Source organism: Synchiropus splendidus, chromosome 12, assembly GCF_027744825.2.
Source record: "Synchiropus splendidus isolate RoL2022-P1 chromosome 12, RoL_Sspl_1.0, whole genome shotgun sequence".
NCBI classification, from domain to species: domain Eukaryota; kingdom Metazoa; phylum Chordata; class Actinopteri; order Syngnathiformes; family Callionymidae; genus Synchiropus; species Synchiropus splendidus.
Genome location: NC_071345.1, coordinates 12,292,501 through 12,310,269, shown reverse-complemented (window position 1 = coordinate 12,310,269; position 17,769 = coordinate 12,292,501). Strand labels below are relative to the sequence as shown.

The following is a 17,769-nucleotide window of genomic DNA, read 5'->3' as shown; positions in this document are numbered from 1 at the left end:
ATATTTGATGACATCAGCGGATTATTCCAGGGCGGTGATTTCAGTGTTTGTTGCATCATGTGATTGAAAACCCTGTTCAGATTGATGCTAGTGAAGAAATAGTTCTATATAAAGCTGGTTTATATTTGATGGAAGTTTTGTTCTCGGACCAAACACAGACTTTTACTTATTGAGTTTTTGTCCTGTGAGGTTTCAAGTCCAGTTTTAAAATACTTATATTTTCAAATCAAACACCATTTTGTTTAACAGCTTTTAAAATGTGTGAATTTGAAGCGACGGTATGAAGAGAGGTCTAGTGTGAGCTTGACCTTTGACCTGCCACATCTGTCATTCTGCACAATCCAAAAAAATGTTCAGCAGCAAACCGGCAGCTGAAGTGGCGTCCTCACCGTGGAGGCAGCTTTATTTGCATTTAAACTTGCACTGACTGAACAATGACTTGCAGGAACGGTGTGAAAGATAAGAACATGCCACACTACTCTAATGAAGTGACATGTCAGTGTTCCGTTGCTGCGGAGACTGAACTGCTCTTATAACAAGGTTGCGGGTTTCAGGGAAGTTGCAGCTGAAAGTTTTAAAACAGCATCACTTGAGGATCTGTTCAGATTCCTATCAGCAGCTAGTTCTTGTCAACTTCCTGTTTTGTTCAATTCATTGCTCTTATTCTTACAGAAATAGAGAAAAATTCGGCCTAGGACAGATCCAGAATGTTCAGAATTGTACTTTGTCAGCATGTCAACTGTTGTAGTGCATCATGGAATTACCTCAGAAACTTCATGAAAGTATGTCACTGACCCCCCCACAGAAGTGTGGGAACCTATGATAACTGCATGAAACCAACAACAGCTCTCTAACATCAAAACATCAACAATATTGGCTTTTTTTAAATTGCAAATGTAATTTTCGAGGTCAGTTTGAGGCCCACTTATTCTCGCTTGAGCTTCTACTGTAGGTCACAATGACCAGGTGCACACAAACAAAAAAAACTTGGATATGATCATCAGGGAGGTCCACATTCCATCTGCAGGGAATCATTGATGCAAATAAAGTGCTTTACTTCACTTCTGTTTTCATAAACACCAGTCATTTATGTGACTTTATTTTTTCCTATAGAGGCTTAGAGTCTGTATATCTGAGCCCTGGTGACTCTCTGGCTATAGTTCCCTTCGAGAAAGATGTATTTTTTGAGAAGTTGATTTTCCTCTGTTTCCTCCGGGTACTCCACATTTCCCTCCACAGACCCAAAACACGCAGGTTAATCGAGCGCGAGTGTGAAGAGGTTGTTTGCCGGGTGAATCAGTCGCCTCCATCCGTGTAATTTCCTCCTGGTAAATAAGTGAAATGATGTATTTTCTCCAGCGAGCTGCGACCTGTTGCGCCTCACGGTGATCTGACCTCGGGAGGCCAAACACCACCGCAGCAGCAAAACACCGCAGACACCGTCATTTAGAGACCCAGTCATGGTCACCGCCCGTGACTTCATGTGACTTTCACCTCAAGAGAATTCAGTGAGAATGGAATTGATTCGATAATGAGGTGATCCAACTCCTATTTTTAATCGGGGATATTCAGCAGCGATGCTGAGTTAAAGTGCTGAATCAGGGAAACAGCGGAGGTAGTTTTCCAGCAACATTTATAGGTGATGACAAACGGAGCGGTGAGCCGCACAGTCACGGCGGTAATGACTGTTTACCTGCAGCGTCGCACACTGAGCTGTGGTTTTCTGTCTTTAAAAAGAAACAATAACTCGGTAAAAACACGACGCTGCGGTGGAAGTCGCAGTGTGTGTTACACAACACGAGGGCCGCCGCAGAAAACAATTACTCTGACAACCGGGAGATGTGCGACACCAGCGCCAAGACAACAGGAGCGGATTACTGTTTTGGTCCGGGAATGAAGGCAACAACTACACGTTAAGAAGCAGGGAGGTGAGAATGACCTCACATTTAAATAATAAAGAGGTGTGTCTTCTTGATGTGTTTGTGACCCAAATTTCTAGTCGATTGTAAACTCAAAGAGTTTGTGTTGTTGTGTGTACTACACTTTTTTTTATTTGAAGAAAGTGATGCTTTACAGAAGTTGTACTTACATTTACTCAGACGTGTCTTTTTGAGACACATGTTTCAGAATCTCCATCCATGAAGTCGATTTATTTATGGTTGAGAAAATCGAATTCAACACGTTCTGACATTGAGATGTTGAGGACAAGTAAAGCGTGAAAGTGTCAGCATCTTTGTTCAGGTCCAGATCTGATCTGAAATCAGTCCGACTGCGGGACATGTGGGAGGCAACACCATCTGCTGCTGACCTCTGCAGATCTTCCAGGCAGATTCCAACCAAACTTGCTGATGAGTGGAACCAGAAGAACCTTTCAGTCTGTCAAGGTGATGGAGGAATGTCACCCTCGACAGTGCCCCTGAGGCCCTGTGTGCTTACGTATGTGTGAGCGTCCACTTTTATGTCATGTCCTTCAGTCTCGCTTTCCTTTTCGACCGGAAATAATCCAATTGAAGCTTCAGAACGATGGTCGATCCAAACAAACCTAAAACAAGCATGTTTCCTGAGACAGAAAAGCAAAGATCAGGATCATCGGTAAAGATACAAATTCCACCCAAACCAGCTGGAACCAACCATTCATTCAAATACAGCAAATGGGAGAGTGATTCCTTTATTTCCAAAGTCTTACAGTTCAAGGGCAATGATGCGCTTATAACCTCCTCATCTGACAGTTGGATGAGAGTTTCCTGCTCTTTGACATCGACTGTGGCAAAGAGAGTCACATGCATCACGTGTTTCTGAGCTTGGAACTATTTAGAAAACTCAGGATGTGCTCCCCGGTTAACTGGTTGGTGATATCGGACGTCTTCCCTGGAGCAGCAGCTGAAGGGATGAAAAAAATCTCAAGTGACAAAAAGAAATGAACCATACAAGGTTAAATGGAAGCAAAGCTATTAAGAAGTGTAAATATGGCATGAAGCCTATAAAAAAAATCATTTTACATGCATTTATTTGAATAGAAATCATAATAAAAGTATGTACAAAACATCAAAGATGAAAAGGCAATTTATTTCAAAATATATTTTGAATTTTCTTTCAACGAATTTTGAGAAAATGAAAAGAAGAAATAAAAATTACTGGCTTTAAAGGTAACAGGATTAAAAAACAGTTCGACCACCAAACAAACTCACTACTTGTCGCAAAATGTGGAGTAGCAAAAACAAACAGAGCATTAGACTGAAATGAACGACAATTCCTTTTTTTGTTAAATAAAATCATATTTATTTTACAAATTTGCACAGTTATGGAATCGTGGTGAAAACTCACACTAGTAAACACAACTATCAATGTGTGTAGCCTGACACACACAGACGCGCACACACCAAACACACACACGTCTCCACACACACGCACAAACACATGGTGCCATGCTTATGAAGCATTTCACCTCTTCTCCTTCTGGTTTGTAAATCTCCAACGCTCACATCTTTTCAAAGACAGACACGACAAGATCAACAAGTGTGGAGTCTGTACAGAGCGGTGGCTGCTGCGTGCTGCCGCTGGGACACGCGTGTCGACGGCTGAGGTGAAGTCTTTAGATTTACAGTAGGTTGGTTGATGGCAGAGAAGTGCGAGTGAGTGGTGCAGACATAGCCGCTCGGACGTAAAAACATGGCTTTAAATCACCTTTTTTCTTTTCAGTGTGGCAGTGATTTTTCTTGGTCCTTACAAGTTTGACACTAAAACACACTACCTAACACTGTATATCGTTTAGAATGGTCAGACCGTGTAAGGCAAACCACCGGCTACTAGGTAGTTTATGTCAACTGTTTGACAGTTTTCAGCATTTTGGCGTCTTAAATAGAAGGGAGGGGGAGTGTAACTTTACAAAGAATGTTTCGATTGTCTTCACGCAATTCTTCAAATGAGAAGTATGTCGACAAACATAAATAAAACAGGACGTTTAAGGGGAAGTCGCGGAACAAGTGACACGAAGCAGACGTGAGAATATGGAAGAGAGGAGGGAAGCGCCAGGAAGGCTGAGGCGTGCCGCCGACAACAAAGTGAAATCTAGTGAAAAACGTCCAGGACTCTTCTGAAATCCCCCTTCGTCTCCATGGAAACCGCACCTCAAAGTGGACTCCCACAGTGCAACTCTGCCAGTGAAAGTCTGATCTTTATAACAGCGTCCGCTCGAGGAGTCTGGTTCATAAACCCCTCCGGATGGAATGGAGGCTTGTTGGGATGTGATGATATGGACTGCGACCTGCAGCTGTGAGGGTGGAGGGAGCAGCATGTCACACCTCCACCTGGCCCTGCATCAGGTGAGCTTTAAGCTGCTGAGCAGCGTTGGCAATCTTCCTCTGATGCCCTAACAAGTTCACACCCAGATTCTGGATGTCGCTGGAGGGAAAACAGAAGCGCAGACTTCAGTGAAAGGATGGAGTTAAGCCACAAGCATATGAATGCTATGTGACGTGTAAAAATACTACTATAAAAACTACTATAAATAATAAAGAAATAAAACCCTGGCGTCTTTCTGAAGTACATTTTACACCTGGTCAAATTTACTAGGATTATAATTTGACAATTGCAAAACTATCTCCGTTTTATTGACACATTTTATTTCTTCTATTTCATTAGGACACAAGAAAAAACGGTGAAGAAAAATCATTTCAGATGGGAAATAAAATAAGCCTGAGAAGCATTGATCAATACGGTTCTATTTGTGGTGATATTTTTACAAGGAAGGATGAGTACAGCTACATTGGGCATCTTAAAATTATTCTGGGCCTTGAGTTTGACTCCAGATAGCGAGGACACTTACTCTATGGTGAGCTTGCTGACTCTATCCAACGTGTCCAGATGAGCTCTGTCAAACTGGTCCTGATACCGCTCCATCCTCAGTGCCCTCAGCCAGTCACCCACGGTCGCCACGGAGGACAGGTCCGTGGGGGTGGGGCTGAGCAGGGGCTGAGAGCAGCTGCTGCATCCACACAAACAAGAATCATCAGAAACCACGAGGGTCTCCCTCTGAGCCCAGACCTCATCTCACCGTGTTGGTTCTGACTTCAACGTAGCTGGGTGTCTGATGAGCCGGTCCAGGGAGGACAGGAGAGAGTCGAAGCCCGGCCGGTCTCCTCGGTCGCCCTGCCAGCACTGGAGCATCAGGGAGTGAAGGGCAGAGGGGCAGTTGTGGGGCGCAGGCAGGCGGTACTGGTCTGACACCGCCTTCATCACCTGAGAGAGGCAGAGGGACAGGTGGTGAGGGAAGCGCTGTTTCATCTGAAGATCGTTGCTCTTTAGGCTCCAATAAATAGGAAGCAGCTGGATCATCCATTTGTTCCTGTTCAAAGTGAAAGGCTTCTTTGATCAACCACTAAAATCCTACTCACTTCCTGGTTGCTCATGTCCCAATATGGACGCTCTCCATACGACATCACTTCCCACATCAGAATGCCAAAACTCCAGACGTCGCTGGCGGAGCTGAACTTGCGGTGCTGAAAAGCTTCGGGGGCGGTCCACCTCACAGGAATCTTGCTGCCCTGGGGAGAGAAACCAGAGAAGTCAGACACACAAAGCTGAACCAGACCGGTCCGGTGTTGTCGCACCAGTGACGCCGTGTACGTGGGGACGTTGTGGTCCAGACCCCTCATGAGTCTCGACAGGCCAAAATCCGACACTTTACACACGAGGTTGGAGTTGACCAGAACGTTCCGGGCAGCCAGATCCCGGTGGACAAAGTTCCTCTCTGCCAGATAGCGCATCCCTGCTCCCACACCTCTGAGCATCCCCACCAGCTGCAGGACGCTAAACTGTCCCTCGTTCTCCTGTGGAGGTCAAAAGGTTAAGCCTCAAGAGGAAGACGTTAGAATGACAGATTCAGCGTTCTCACCCGGAGGAACGTGTCCAGGGGTCCGTTCTCCATGAACTCGGTGATGATTCTTTCAGGAGGGGTGCGGGTGATCACGCCCTCCAGCTTCAGCACGTTGGGGTGGTCGAACTGCCCCAAGACTCCTGCCTCACTCAGGAACATCCCTCTTTCTCTGCTGGACGCCCCCCAGCGCAGAGTCTTCACCGCCACCAGCACCTCCCTGCGACCCACGGGACGATACCGTCCCCGAGAAACTTCCCCAAACTGGGCTGTGGGTGGAGGCGACAGATGAGGTCATCATGAGAGGACTTAAAAATTCACCTGAGGAGTCCTACCTGCTCCGATCACCTCCTCAATCTTCATGTGAGTGGGGTCAATCTCTCGAGCGAACTCTTTGACAGCCTCACTCGGGTCTTCGTAGGTGGATGGATCCACATAATACTTCACTCCACCTTCAACAGGGAACACACAACTATAGCTTGGAACCACTCTTAAAGGCAAGTACACTAGTACAGCAGGCTGCTGTTTCAATGAGCGCTGGCTTGGAGGAGCATCAAAAAAAGGTTTTCACACACTTAAAATTTGACACGTTCTCAAATACTATCGGGAAAAAATGTTTTTTTGTGTTTCAGAAGGTGAGTCTACATTATTCTTATTATTATTATTTTTTTGTTTATATATTTTGTTCCAAAAAAAGAGTCCCAAAACCATCTGCACTGATCTTGCTGCACATCATTGCTACTGGATTCACATGCTAAATGGTCACACAATATAGAACTAGTCAGCAGTTTTTTCCACTTAAAGCTGTTCACATTTTTTTAAATAAAACTACAAAAATACAGACAGGCAGAGCAAAACAATTGTAAAAATATCTATAAATATTTACCAATATTAGTACTAAATAAGATACAAAAAGGTATCTTATCTTTCAAGTTGCTGGGCTTTAAAATAAAAGAAACTTGAGAGCTATTGAGAATTGAGAGTTCAGGCGCTCACCTCTGTTACTGATGTACCTCTGCAGTCGGTCGCTGTACGGACTTTCTCTTCTCTTGCTGTGAAGCAAACACAGGATCAATGGAGGAAACTACTTCAACTTGAAATAAAATGGAACTAGGGAAGACCTACTATGGGCCTGCTCTTTTTTCTACCCAAATCTTCACCTCACATTTTTGTAAAGAACTGAAGATAAACCCAACAGTACAGATTACCTCTTTCAAAATATTATCAAATATTTACCGTCAACACAATAAATTTTTTAGGTCGCAAAATGGTTGCAAAACCATTGCCAAAAAAAATATTTGGGGCATAAAACGCAGATCGGCGAATATCCAAATAGGAGGCTTCATCAAGGGAGAGACAACTGTTTTAGGTATCACTCCCTGAAATTTTAAACATGCAATATTTAGGTTTTTTTACACATACATTTGTCACTGTTTTTTTCATCTATTTATTTTATTTTTGAAATAATTAATAATAATAATGAAACGTAACCAGTCGTGATTGACATCTGAGATCTTGAGGAGGGAACACATCCAAATAGGTTCAAAAAGTTTGCTAAAAATATCAAATTATCTCACTTCACCTCACTAGATTACAGTCAATTGGAATGACACCATTTGAACCCTTGAGTCCTTCTTTTATGAGGATGGGTGCACTTCCCCACCTACCTCCGATAAACCACCACCACCACAATTGCCGCCACAACAAGGAGAAACGCAGCACCGCCCATCACGGAGCCGACCAACAGAGGGAGCCGATTCTGGATCTGGTGTGAGTGTTCCTCTGTGGGAGATGACACAGAACTGAAGTGGTGATACAGTCGCATGGAACACCTTCACCACTTCCTGTTGTCCTACCTAGTGGCAGCGTGTTGAAGTAAACCGTGTTACTGTAGGGCCCGAATCCTCGTTCGTTCCTGGCTCTAATCTGGAAGGCATATATGGCTCCTGGGATGAGATTATTGACCGTCATCGTGTTGGTCTCGCTGAACACGCTCCCCGCTGTGTCCACGTCTGAACCCTGAGGGACATCAGCACCTTTTACTTTGTCCTCATGAGCACAGCCTGTCAGCGGGTCATTACTTTGTCGTAGTATCGCAGCTGGTACTCCAGGATGTCCCCGTTCGGCCTGTCAGGCTGAGGCCACGACAGCGTGATGGAATCTGGAGCACGGCTCAGCTGGTGCATCATGGGAACTGTACTTGGAACTGTGGAGTTACAGGAGGTTAAGCAGGATTTTCCTCCAGATCTCTCTCACTGGATTAAGTTTACAATTGTAGGTCAGGGGAAATCATCAGCGTCAAAATAATAATAAATGAGGTTGCCAGAATAATACAGTGGTACCTCGCTTTTCGAACGTCCCAGACTTCAAACAAAAATTTCAAGAATTGTTTGCTTCGGATTTTCAAATGAAAATCCAGAACTACAAAACCGATGCTGGAGCGCACACTCCAGGGTTTGATGTCCTGTTGTGGGCTGGAGCTGGGACAGGGATGAGGCGAGTCTGGGACAGAGCGTGACTTGGTTTATGACTTTGTCACAGCCAAACTGCACAGAAGCGCACATTCAGAGCTGGACACGCACCGGGCACCTCTTCACTTCTGGAGAGACGTCACTCACTCGGCAACCCCTCCCACATGCAGCGGCCACACACATAGACGAACAGCGCACCTGCAGCAGACACTCTACATTCACTCCTACAAAAGCCTATTTTAAGGCTTGGAACGCATTCTTTCTTTTTCCATTAATTGTAATGGGAAAAATCGATTCAGATTTCGAACAAATCGCTTCCCAAACGGCCGTCTGGAACGGATTGTGGTCGAGAACCGAGGTACTACTGTATTCTTATTCTGGTTCAAAGATAATCTAGATCATGCACCTGAACACCCAGTCCGCACCAGACTCGTGCACCTGGTTCATGACCTGGTCCTTGTTCGCTACGCGTTATTTTCCTTCTACTGTTAGCACTGTCTGCTCATTGTTGATCAGAATTATGGACTTTTGTATCACTGCCCCCGGGTAAGGGGAAAGGCAGGCCATATCACAAACCACTCCAGTATGGAGAAAATGCTCCCTTTAAAAATGGTAAAAAGTAATATATATTTATCGTGAAAAACATTAGTTCCCGCATTGTTAAATAGTATGTTGTTTAAAATGTTGATAAGGGCAATAAGGTAATGTAAAACCAGGGGAAAATCAATAAATTATCGGGAAAACACGTTATTTAATAAAAAATATATAATGTTTTCTATTTTTTTTGTTGTCATCTAAACAGACGTGATGATCTGGAGCTGTAATGCATCACTTGACCACACGAGAGCAGTGTTGCAAAATCCATCATTTGAGTTAACTCTCGAAGAAGTGCATCGTCCAGGAGCGGAACTTTCCAACATTCATTCCATCGATTTAATTCCGAGAACAAACACAACACACGAAGTTCACTCGGAGGTCTGATTAATCCCGACTTGTTGGACAGTGACATAATGCTCCCGCTCCGTCCGCACAGAGCCGCATTCAACCCCGCTCCTTTGTGTCGACCCGTCGCTCGTTTATCTCTTTCTTCGCCGGCCGCGATGATGAAGATGCGCTCCGACAGGATATTGTAACCTCGAGCCTCACGAACAAAAACAGAGGCCATCCTCGCCTCACCTGACTGGCTGGTGGTGAAGTTGATGCTGGTGTACCGAGCAGGGAAAGGGCTCAGCGCGGACACTTCATTCATGGCTTGGACCTGCCACAGAGGAGAGTTGTTACCACATCCTTCTCAGTGCACACAAACTTTGGACGCGCGCTCTTGTTTTGAGGACACCTCCTCTCTCATCTCTCTGTTACCTGTATGAGATAGGTGACGCGGGTCAGCAGGTTGTTGAGCGTGACTCGGGTCTGTTTCAGGTTGGTCTGCGAGGGGCTGAAGGTGACCCCTTCCCCGCACCAGGAGCAGGACGCAGGGTTGGTGACGGTGGCCGACGGACAGATGCGGCAGACCACGCCGTACCACACCTCGCTGCGGCCTCCCATGTCCACCGGGGGGCGCCACCTCAGCGACACGCCGCCGTCACCGCTCTCGTACTCCCAGGTGAGCGAGACAGGAGCGGACGGAGGAGCTGCCGTGCCGAAGCAACATGTCAATAGAAGTGGATCCGCTTTCGAACACATGTTTGAGTGTACGGTTCACATCTGTCGCGAGACTGTTAGACTGCTCCAAAGTCTGTGTCTTAATTTGTAAATTTCTCCTCCAGACGTTCATAATTATTCCTTCAGCCGTCAACTTATCTTAAATACTATTCTCTCAGTCCTCTGGTCTACATGCTGCATCTAGTCTAAACACTGTGTTTCCTAAGTCTTTCATTGGCTGCTCGAGGTCTTCACCCATCTCATTAAATAACTGTACAAGCGTTGTACTCAAATCTTTATTTTCACCCATGAAATGTTTTCTAACTCTGACATCTAACACATATTTGTTTGGATTATTATGAACAAAAACATATCAGGAATAGACACTTAAATGGCTCAGATAATGTCCGTCATTCCATAATACTATCAAATATTTACTGCCAACAATAAATCTTTTTGGTTGAAAGAACTTTGCAAAAACCTTCACATTTATTAACTGTCTCGTTTATTAATATTACTAAAAAATATTTGGGGCTCAGGACATATTCAAAGAGGTGGCTTCATTACTGGTAAGTATCACACGCACACGAGTTTCAACATGCAATATTTAGGTTTTTTAAACATACGGTTGTCACATTTTTATTTATACGTGATATAATCACGTATTATAATGAAGGAAACTATCACAGACAAATATATTAACATAGAATTTTGATACCTAAATGTTAAATTATGTTTTCCATGACAATTCTGACTTCTGATGAATTATTATTATTATTATTATTATTATTATTTAGTTTTTGTTTGTTTGTTTTGGGGTTATTTTTTCCAATCACTTTTTTTGGCCTTGAAATAATAATTTATAAAATAAATAAATAAATGAAAAATATTGAAGCAAAAGTGTAATTGAAGTAGCAAATTTAAATGTTATTTAATTTATTAATGTTAAACTCACATTTAAACTAAATCAAAGCTTCAGTTAATGAATGTTGCACATTGCCTCACTTTATCACAAATTTATGTTAATACTGTTGTTGTTATTTTCCTCATAATGTAAAACTTATGTCATGTTATTTAGGCAGCAAACTACATATTTCCTCGCCCCCTGCAGTTAGTCCAGTGGCAGCATGGTGCCCACCACCTTTTTAATGATCACAAGACAAGGCCACATAAGGTCTGGTGGTTCTCACATACGAGCGAGGCAGTTTGGACGCCACCCAAAACAAGCAAACATAAACAAACAAAGCTCACTTGTGCAGTCGGAAGCGTTGGCGTCGTTGGCCGCCCGGTAGAAGCTGCTGCGACATTCACACACACTTGACCCCTCTCGGCTCGTCCTGCTGTTCGCCGGGCAGACTGTGCAGGGTGCAGACCCAGACTCAGACTTGAAGTATCCCACCGGACAAGCTGCGGAGGGAGCAGACATGACAGGAGCCTTCATTCAAATGACTGAAAGGATTATCAGATTTTGGTGCGCTAATCGTCTGTAGTGTCATAAACTCAAATCATTTTAAGAAGTCCTTTGACCTTTTATACCAAAATCCACTCAGTAGCAAATAACACTGTCTGATTCTCTAACAAGATGAAACAGGCTGTTCAAAGTTTGAGACATGATTCAGGGTGAAAGGCAGGAGACACCCCGAACAGGTGCATCACAGAACACACACGCAGATAACCACCTCAGACGCCACACAGGAAGGATGTGGTCGACTCAAGCCACTCCAGGAAGACAGCACCAAAGCACCAGTCTTAATAAAGGAATCCTTTTGAGGTCTAATCTCTTGAGAATCTTCAAGATTCTTTGCTCAAACACATGATCTTGGTACAAGGCAGGTCTTCGGTTCACATCCAGGTGAATATTATTTAGTATTAAACCTGTTTTACCTCTTTATAGTGCAAAAACCAGCAGCAGTATACTTGAGTCGAGCATGAATTCCAGCTTGGTAAAGTCACTTCAAGTCAAAAGTGCAGTCAAACCACAGTCGCCTGGGACGGCTCCGTCCCACAGTCACGTCTCTGTGTCGACGGTGGAACTGCCGTTTACTGATGACTGCCAAACCACCAGTCCAGAGCCCGACTTAAACAGACTCGGTGCTCTGCTGAAAACTCCACCATTAAAGAGGATCATTCAGATTTTTTTGTTTTCTCCCCACTCCACCTTCTGGGATATAAAACCCACTGAAAACACACCCAAGGAGCAGCAGCGGCGCTACTCTGAGTCACTGACTGGTACACAGCGAGACTTGGGAAACTGTTTGCCTTTACCAGAAGGAAAAAAACATTCTGATTTCTTCTATCTATTGCCAACAAACACTGATCACCACCATGATCGGACAAGCAAGCAACCTGAAGTTTTGAGTTTCACAACTCGAACTTCAGATGGGTCGGCAAGCACCAGCAGTATTGCAGATGCAGATGTTCAGGGGCCCTTTGCAGTCTATTGCCTATAGCTTTTAGACCTGAAAACAACAATAATAATAATAAGAAGAAGAAGTTGCTACAGAGCTGACAGGACACAAAGACTCATCATTCTTATCCGGACAAACAATTTATTTTGAACATCTTTTATGTGTTATTACGCCTTTTTCAGTTACATGTTGTTATTATAATGACTTTGTTCTATGTGATATTATGTTTTCATGTCATTTGCAAATATCAGCTACAGAATAGTGTGTCTTGTTTAATGAAATACTATTTTCTCTGTTCAATAAAGTCACATTGCTGGGTCTTTTGATAGAATTAGGGACACAGTCTAAATATACTGCTGTAGTGGCCTGATCCAGTGTTCACCTTCCATCATTTCCCTGGGATCCAAGCTAGTGTCCGGCTGACATTGACCCAAATACCTGACACAAAGAAGTACTCAAACCCACTTGCAGGACAAGGGAACCAGTTATCCATCATCTCAGAGTCTGAAACCAAACACTGTTATCCTGCACTGATATGTGCAACACTGGAAATCTCTGTTTGTGCCAGTAGTTGATGTCAACAGCGAGACCGCTGAGTCAAGGGGTCAAAGTGGAAAAAAAAGAGGACATGGCGGCCTGCCGAAGCCCGGGGGCGCTCACTCTCAAAAAAGCTGCGACAATAATAAGCGGACGACCTCTAGCTTGGTCGTCTGCCATTTTCACGCCGTCGCCGGGCGTGTGAGCGCCCAGGGCGGGGCTCAGAACTAGGTCTGTGAGCTAGGTGTGGCGGGAGCCAGAGTCGCTCCGGGCGTGTAAATGGCAGCCAGGATAACATCATCACCTTTATAGCGGCCTAAAAACAAGGACTTGTCATTTCTTTTATTTCAGAGTTAAAGGACTGCACTTCGACTGTGTCTTCGGGACTGAGACACATCTTTAATATGACATGTTGCATGTCTGTGTGCGGACGATGCACGAGCTCCTGCGTGTGGAGACTAGGTAAAGAAGAGAATCCAAAAGGTAAAAGGATTTCTGTGTTCTCACTCGTCTGCTGGAGCTGACTCTGCTTTTATACAGGTGTAAAGAGGCAGAGCCTCGGAGCGAGAGGAGAGGAGGATGTAAAGGAACGCCAGAGGGAGGATAAACTGAAGGGGTGAACATGGAGACGGGCGACACCTGACATTTGTAGGATGAACAGACAGCTTATGTATTTTAGCAGCTGGGGAAGGATGAGAGACACACGAGCCGAGAGGAAGAGACATCTGGAGAGTGGCAAGTGAAGGAAATTCAGTTTTCTTTCATCTTTAATGTAGAGACGGCACATTACTGGATGTGTTTTCCAAAGATGTGTCACAAAACAAAGCTCCTCTCTCCATCTTCTGTGAGTGGCGCAAGTTGTTATGGTTAATTTTGAGCTTTTGATATACATTCTGAATCTTTAATGTTTTTCTGGCCATCTTCTTGAAGCAAAAAGAAAATCCTTTACGAGAACTGTTGTGGCTGTGTTTACTGTTTACCACACCTTTATCACTTCCTGTACTGATTTAATTTAAGTTGTCTTCTTTTGTTATTATTGTTATTATTTATTAGTTGTTATTATTATATTAAATATGGAATATGAATCTCCTTTTCACTGACATTATGTGACACAACATCTGAGAGCAACCAGCTCAGTAATATGTAGCAGAAGAAACCTTTTCCTTTTTTTCTCTTTTTTAAACCAGTGTAATATTCTCGGTTGACCTGCCAATTTTGAGGCTGCAAAATACACAGCAGCAGATGGGGGGTTAACAAGGAGAGGAGGGGGTTAGTTTCGCCGACGACGCAGATGGCGGGAACGACTAAAAAGTAGAAGAGGAAAAGAGAAGAGAATGCAATTAGGTGAGCGATACTTTTCTATGTAGATCACTGACCCATTTTTTCTCTTCCTGTCTGTATGCACTCGTTCCCTCTTTTGGCTCGCAGCATAATCTCTCTCTCTCCATCGTTTCTACTCTCGCTCGGAAACGCACACACACACAACTGCAGACAAACACACACTGTAACATAGTTTAAGGACAAATAAACACACTAATGTACAAGGACACAAATACAAGGACGATTACTCGACAACACAAGAAATAAGTACACACAAAACTGGCAATAAAACAACATATAAATACACAACCGGCATCACAAAAGTGGATACATTCACAAAATATTAGCAGACAGCTACCATGCAGAAATAATCCTCTTGTAACGCAAACATGCATATAAACAAGCTTGCTCATACGCACACTGCCCGACGGGATCTACAGCAATGACACAAACATTTCCATTCAGAGAGATGCCACTAAGACAGACAGACAGCAGCAGGAAGGAGAGACCGGCTGTATCTCAGCCGGCCACTGTAGGAGGTTGGCTCGGGGTCTCCAGTAATGTTGAGAACTTCACTACCATCCTGCTGTTCCCTGTCACCTCTGCTGGCAGGAGCAGGCGCCACAGGACTGAACCAGACTTCCTGATGCTCAGTTTCTATGCTACTGCTCCACCACAGACAGTCAACACACAGCCAGAAGGATCTGACTCACATAGGGAGAAACAGTCTCTTCTGGCCTTTTTGCTTACTGCTACATCCACTTTCAGCTCACTGGTCTTCTATAGAGGGAGCATCACGTCTCCAGTCATCAGAGAACTTTCCCACTATATAGTAGATGAAGCCTCCAGCATAGCAGGTGAGGAGAAATGTTGCTAAGACCATTTCCAGTGGCAACCTGCCGCAAACCATCAGTCAAACTGCCAATTCATAATCCTTACGAACAGTGGTCTCTCAGTGAGAGCATTGTTGGTTGGACAGTGTTAAAAGTACCTCTAAATGCTAACAGATGGGACAGGGATGAGCTCCCCAGGGGACAGAGATGGGCCAGCGGCATATTCTCTATGAAGCGCTACCGGATGGAGCTGCGCACCTCCAAGGGATGTGGTGCCTTCAGCAGAGGAACCTGGCATGGTGCTTTCCACAGTAGTGGATCCCTGCCTGGATTCTGGCTAAGGCTGAAGATCCTGTATGATGTAGAGTCCCAGTACAAGACTGGAGGAGTCTCGGCTGGTGCCCGCTTCCTCTTCTCAGTAGCCAAATACTTTATGTTTGCATTCAACCCAGCATCATCAAGTGCATGCATACAACCACTCACACATGAACCTACAAGCAATTCAAACTCCTGTCCAGCCTCCCAAAACCAGAGTCTTGTTGCAACGTGCCTCTATGTCAAGCTAAAACACACACATACTTATCGATAAGCACACATATGATCAATAGAGCTCCAATGAGTCACTTGAGTAAAAAAACAAACCAAAGTAGTTTACCATTTGTCTACTTTAACTGAACACATTTAATCACATTCCTGACATATTTCGTTCCACTCTTACGTGATGGTACCACACACGTGCAGCAAACCGGAGAAGCAATCTCACATTCCATGTGATTCAAAAGGTTTGAGCTATTGAGATGATTCCAGCCCATTGAAATGTGACAGAATAGTGAAGGAGTCACATGGTCAAGGCCTTGATCCAGTCTCGCATACGTCCCTCAACGCCACGAACTGTCTCTTCAGATTCTGTTCTCTATTGCCATTCGACTCATGCCACTCTAGAGATTCTCCCTCAAGGTTGGAGCTGCTGACCACATAATGATGGATCAGAACCATTCTCTGCTTTTGCTCAGGTCCAAATACAAGGTGCAAGGTAGCACAAAACTCCATCCACACGGGCTGCAGTCGAAGCCCCAGTGGCCTAATGGATAAGGCACTGGCCTCCTAAGCCAGGGATTGTGGGTTCGAGTCCCATCTGGGGTGGATAGCAGAGTGGCGCAGCGGAAGCGTGCTGGGCCCATAACCCAGAGGTCGATGGATCGAAACCATCCTCTGCTATGCTTACGTTTTCCTACATTCTGAGAGTCTAACAGAGATCATGGGTGTCTCGCAGCAAATCTAAACAGTGACACAAATAGTAAACAACACTAAGCTGTTTTTAGAGACAAGAGAGACGCCTGTCTTTCAAGAACATTTCAAAAAGAAGATAAAACATAAAAAAATGACCAACGTATGAAGTCACAAAAGCTCCTAAAATAATGTCACACAGTTGTTTACATATCCTTAACTGCCAAAAATGTCCTTGCAGAATAGTGAAGGAGTCACATGGTGAAGGTCTTGATCCAGTCTCGCTAGACGCCACTAACTGTCTCCGCTGCCATTGGACTCATGCCACTGTAGAGGTTCTCCCTCAAGGTTGGAACTGCTGACCTTGTGCCCCGAATGCTCAGATCCAAACAATACATGGTACAAGGTAGCACAAAACTCCATCCACACAGGACGCAGTCAATGCCCCAGTGGCCTAATGGATAAGGCACTGGCCTCCTAAGCCAGGGATTGTGGGTTCGAGTCCCGTCTGGGGTGGATAGCAGAGTGGCGCAGCGGAAGCGTGCTGGGCCCATAACCCAGAGGTCGATGGATCGAAACCATCCTCTGCTATGCTTACGTTTTCCTACATTCTGAGAGTCTAACAGAGATCATGGCTGTCTCGCAGCGAATCTAAACACTGACACAAATAGTGAACAACACTAAGCTGTTTTGAGAGACAAAAGAGACGCCTGTCTTTCAAGAACATTTCAAAAAGAAGATAAAACATAAAAAAATGACCAGCGTATGAAGTCACAAAAGCTCCTAAAATAATGTCACACAGTTGTTTACATATCCTTAACTGCCAAAAATGTCCTTGCAGAATAGTGAAGGAGTCACATGGTGAAGGTCTTGATCCAGTCTCGCTAGACGCCACTAACTGTCTCCGCTGCCATTGGACTCATGCCACTGTAGAGGTTCTCCCTCAAGGTTGGAACTGCTGACCTTGTGCCCCGAATGCTCAGATCCAAACAATACATGGTACAAGGTAGCACAAAACTCCATCCACACAGGATGCAGTCAATGCCCCAGTGGCCTAATGGATAAGGCACTGGCCTCCTAAGCCAGGGATTGTGGGTTCGAGTCCCATCTGGGGTGGATAGCAGAGTGGCGCAGCGGAAGCGTGCTGGGCCCATAACCCAGAGGTCGATGGATCGAAACCATCCTCTGCTACGTCTATGTTTTCCTACATTCTGACAGTGAGCACGGTTTCATGTCGGAAAACTGAATTGTTATGTTAGTCTGCCTGAGGTGAGACTTTTAAAATGCATGTACTGCAAACAGTGTTGTCCAACAATGGAAGGAAACAAACAGCTGCTCTGACGTGACGACAGTCTGATAACATTATATACAACTGAGAACCTTAAGCATGCTGACCATGATCACAGCTCCATGGCAGCGTTGCACCATCGCTCCCATGCACTGATTCTGGACCTCCAACG

The 17,769-nt window shown here is 44.6% G+C and overlaps 1 protein-coding gene and 6 non-coding genes across 7 annotated transcripts in view; 6 read left to right on the top strand and 1 right to left on the bottom strand.

Annotated features, from left to right (window-relative positions):
• Positions 1-3,934: 3,934 nt before the first annotated feature.
• Positions 3,935-17,769, bottom strand: part of ephb6 (eph receptor B6) — a 50,347-nt gene continuing 36,512 nt past the window's right edge. Inside the window, exons 6-18 of the mRNA XM_053880170.1 lie at positions 11,236-11,391; positions 9,703-9,974; positions 9,520-9,601; positions 7,954-8,078; positions 7,729-7,891; positions 7,540-7,654; positions 6,869-6,924; positions 6,208-6,324; positions 5,894-6,141; positions 5,394-5,828; positions 5,054-5,238; positions 4,826-4,984; positions 3,935-4,401 (exon numbers count right to left, since the gene is read on the bottom strand). Of these exons, the coding sequence (XP_053736145.1) occupies positions 4,296-4,401; positions 4,826-4,984; positions 5,054-5,238; positions 5,394-5,828; positions 5,894-6,141; positions 6,208-6,324; positions 6,869-6,924; positions 7,540-7,654; positions 7,729-7,891; positions 7,954-8,078; positions 9,520-9,601; positions 9,703-9,974; positions 11,236-11,391 (2,219 nt within the window). The 3' untranslated portion in view covers positions 3,935-4,295. The remainder of the gene's footprint in view (positions 4,402-4,825; positions 4,985-5,053; positions 5,239-5,393; positions 5,829-5,893; positions 6,142-6,207; positions 6,325-6,868; positions 6,925-7,539; positions 7,655-7,728; positions 7,892-7,953; positions 8,079-9,519; positions 9,602-9,702; positions 9,975-11,235; positions 11,392-17,769) is intronic.
• Positions 16,153-16,225, top strand: trnar-ccu (transfer RNA arginine (anticodon CCU)). The gene has a single exon. It is a non-coding gene; the product is annotated as a tRNA-Arg (tRNA).
• Positions 16,229-16,300, top strand: trnam-cau (transfer RNA methionine (anticodon CAU)). Its single transcript has one exon. It is a non-coding gene; the product is annotated as a tRNA-Met (tRNA).
• On the top strand, positions 16,753-16,825 carry trnar-ccu (transfer RNA arginine (anticodon CCU)). Its single transcript has one exon. It is a non-coding gene; the product is annotated as a tRNA-Arg (tRNA).
• Positions 16,829-16,900, top strand: trnam-cau (transfer RNA methionine (anticodon CAU)). The gene has a single exon. It is a non-coding gene; the product is annotated as a tRNA-Met (tRNA).
• On the top strand, positions 17,353-17,425 carry trnar-ccu (transfer RNA arginine (anticodon CCU)). The gene has a single exon. It is a non-coding gene; the product is annotated as a tRNA-Arg (tRNA).
• Positions 17,429-17,500, top strand: trnam-cau (transfer RNA methionine (anticodon CAU)). Its single transcript has one exon. It is a non-coding gene; the product is annotated as a tRNA-Met (tRNA).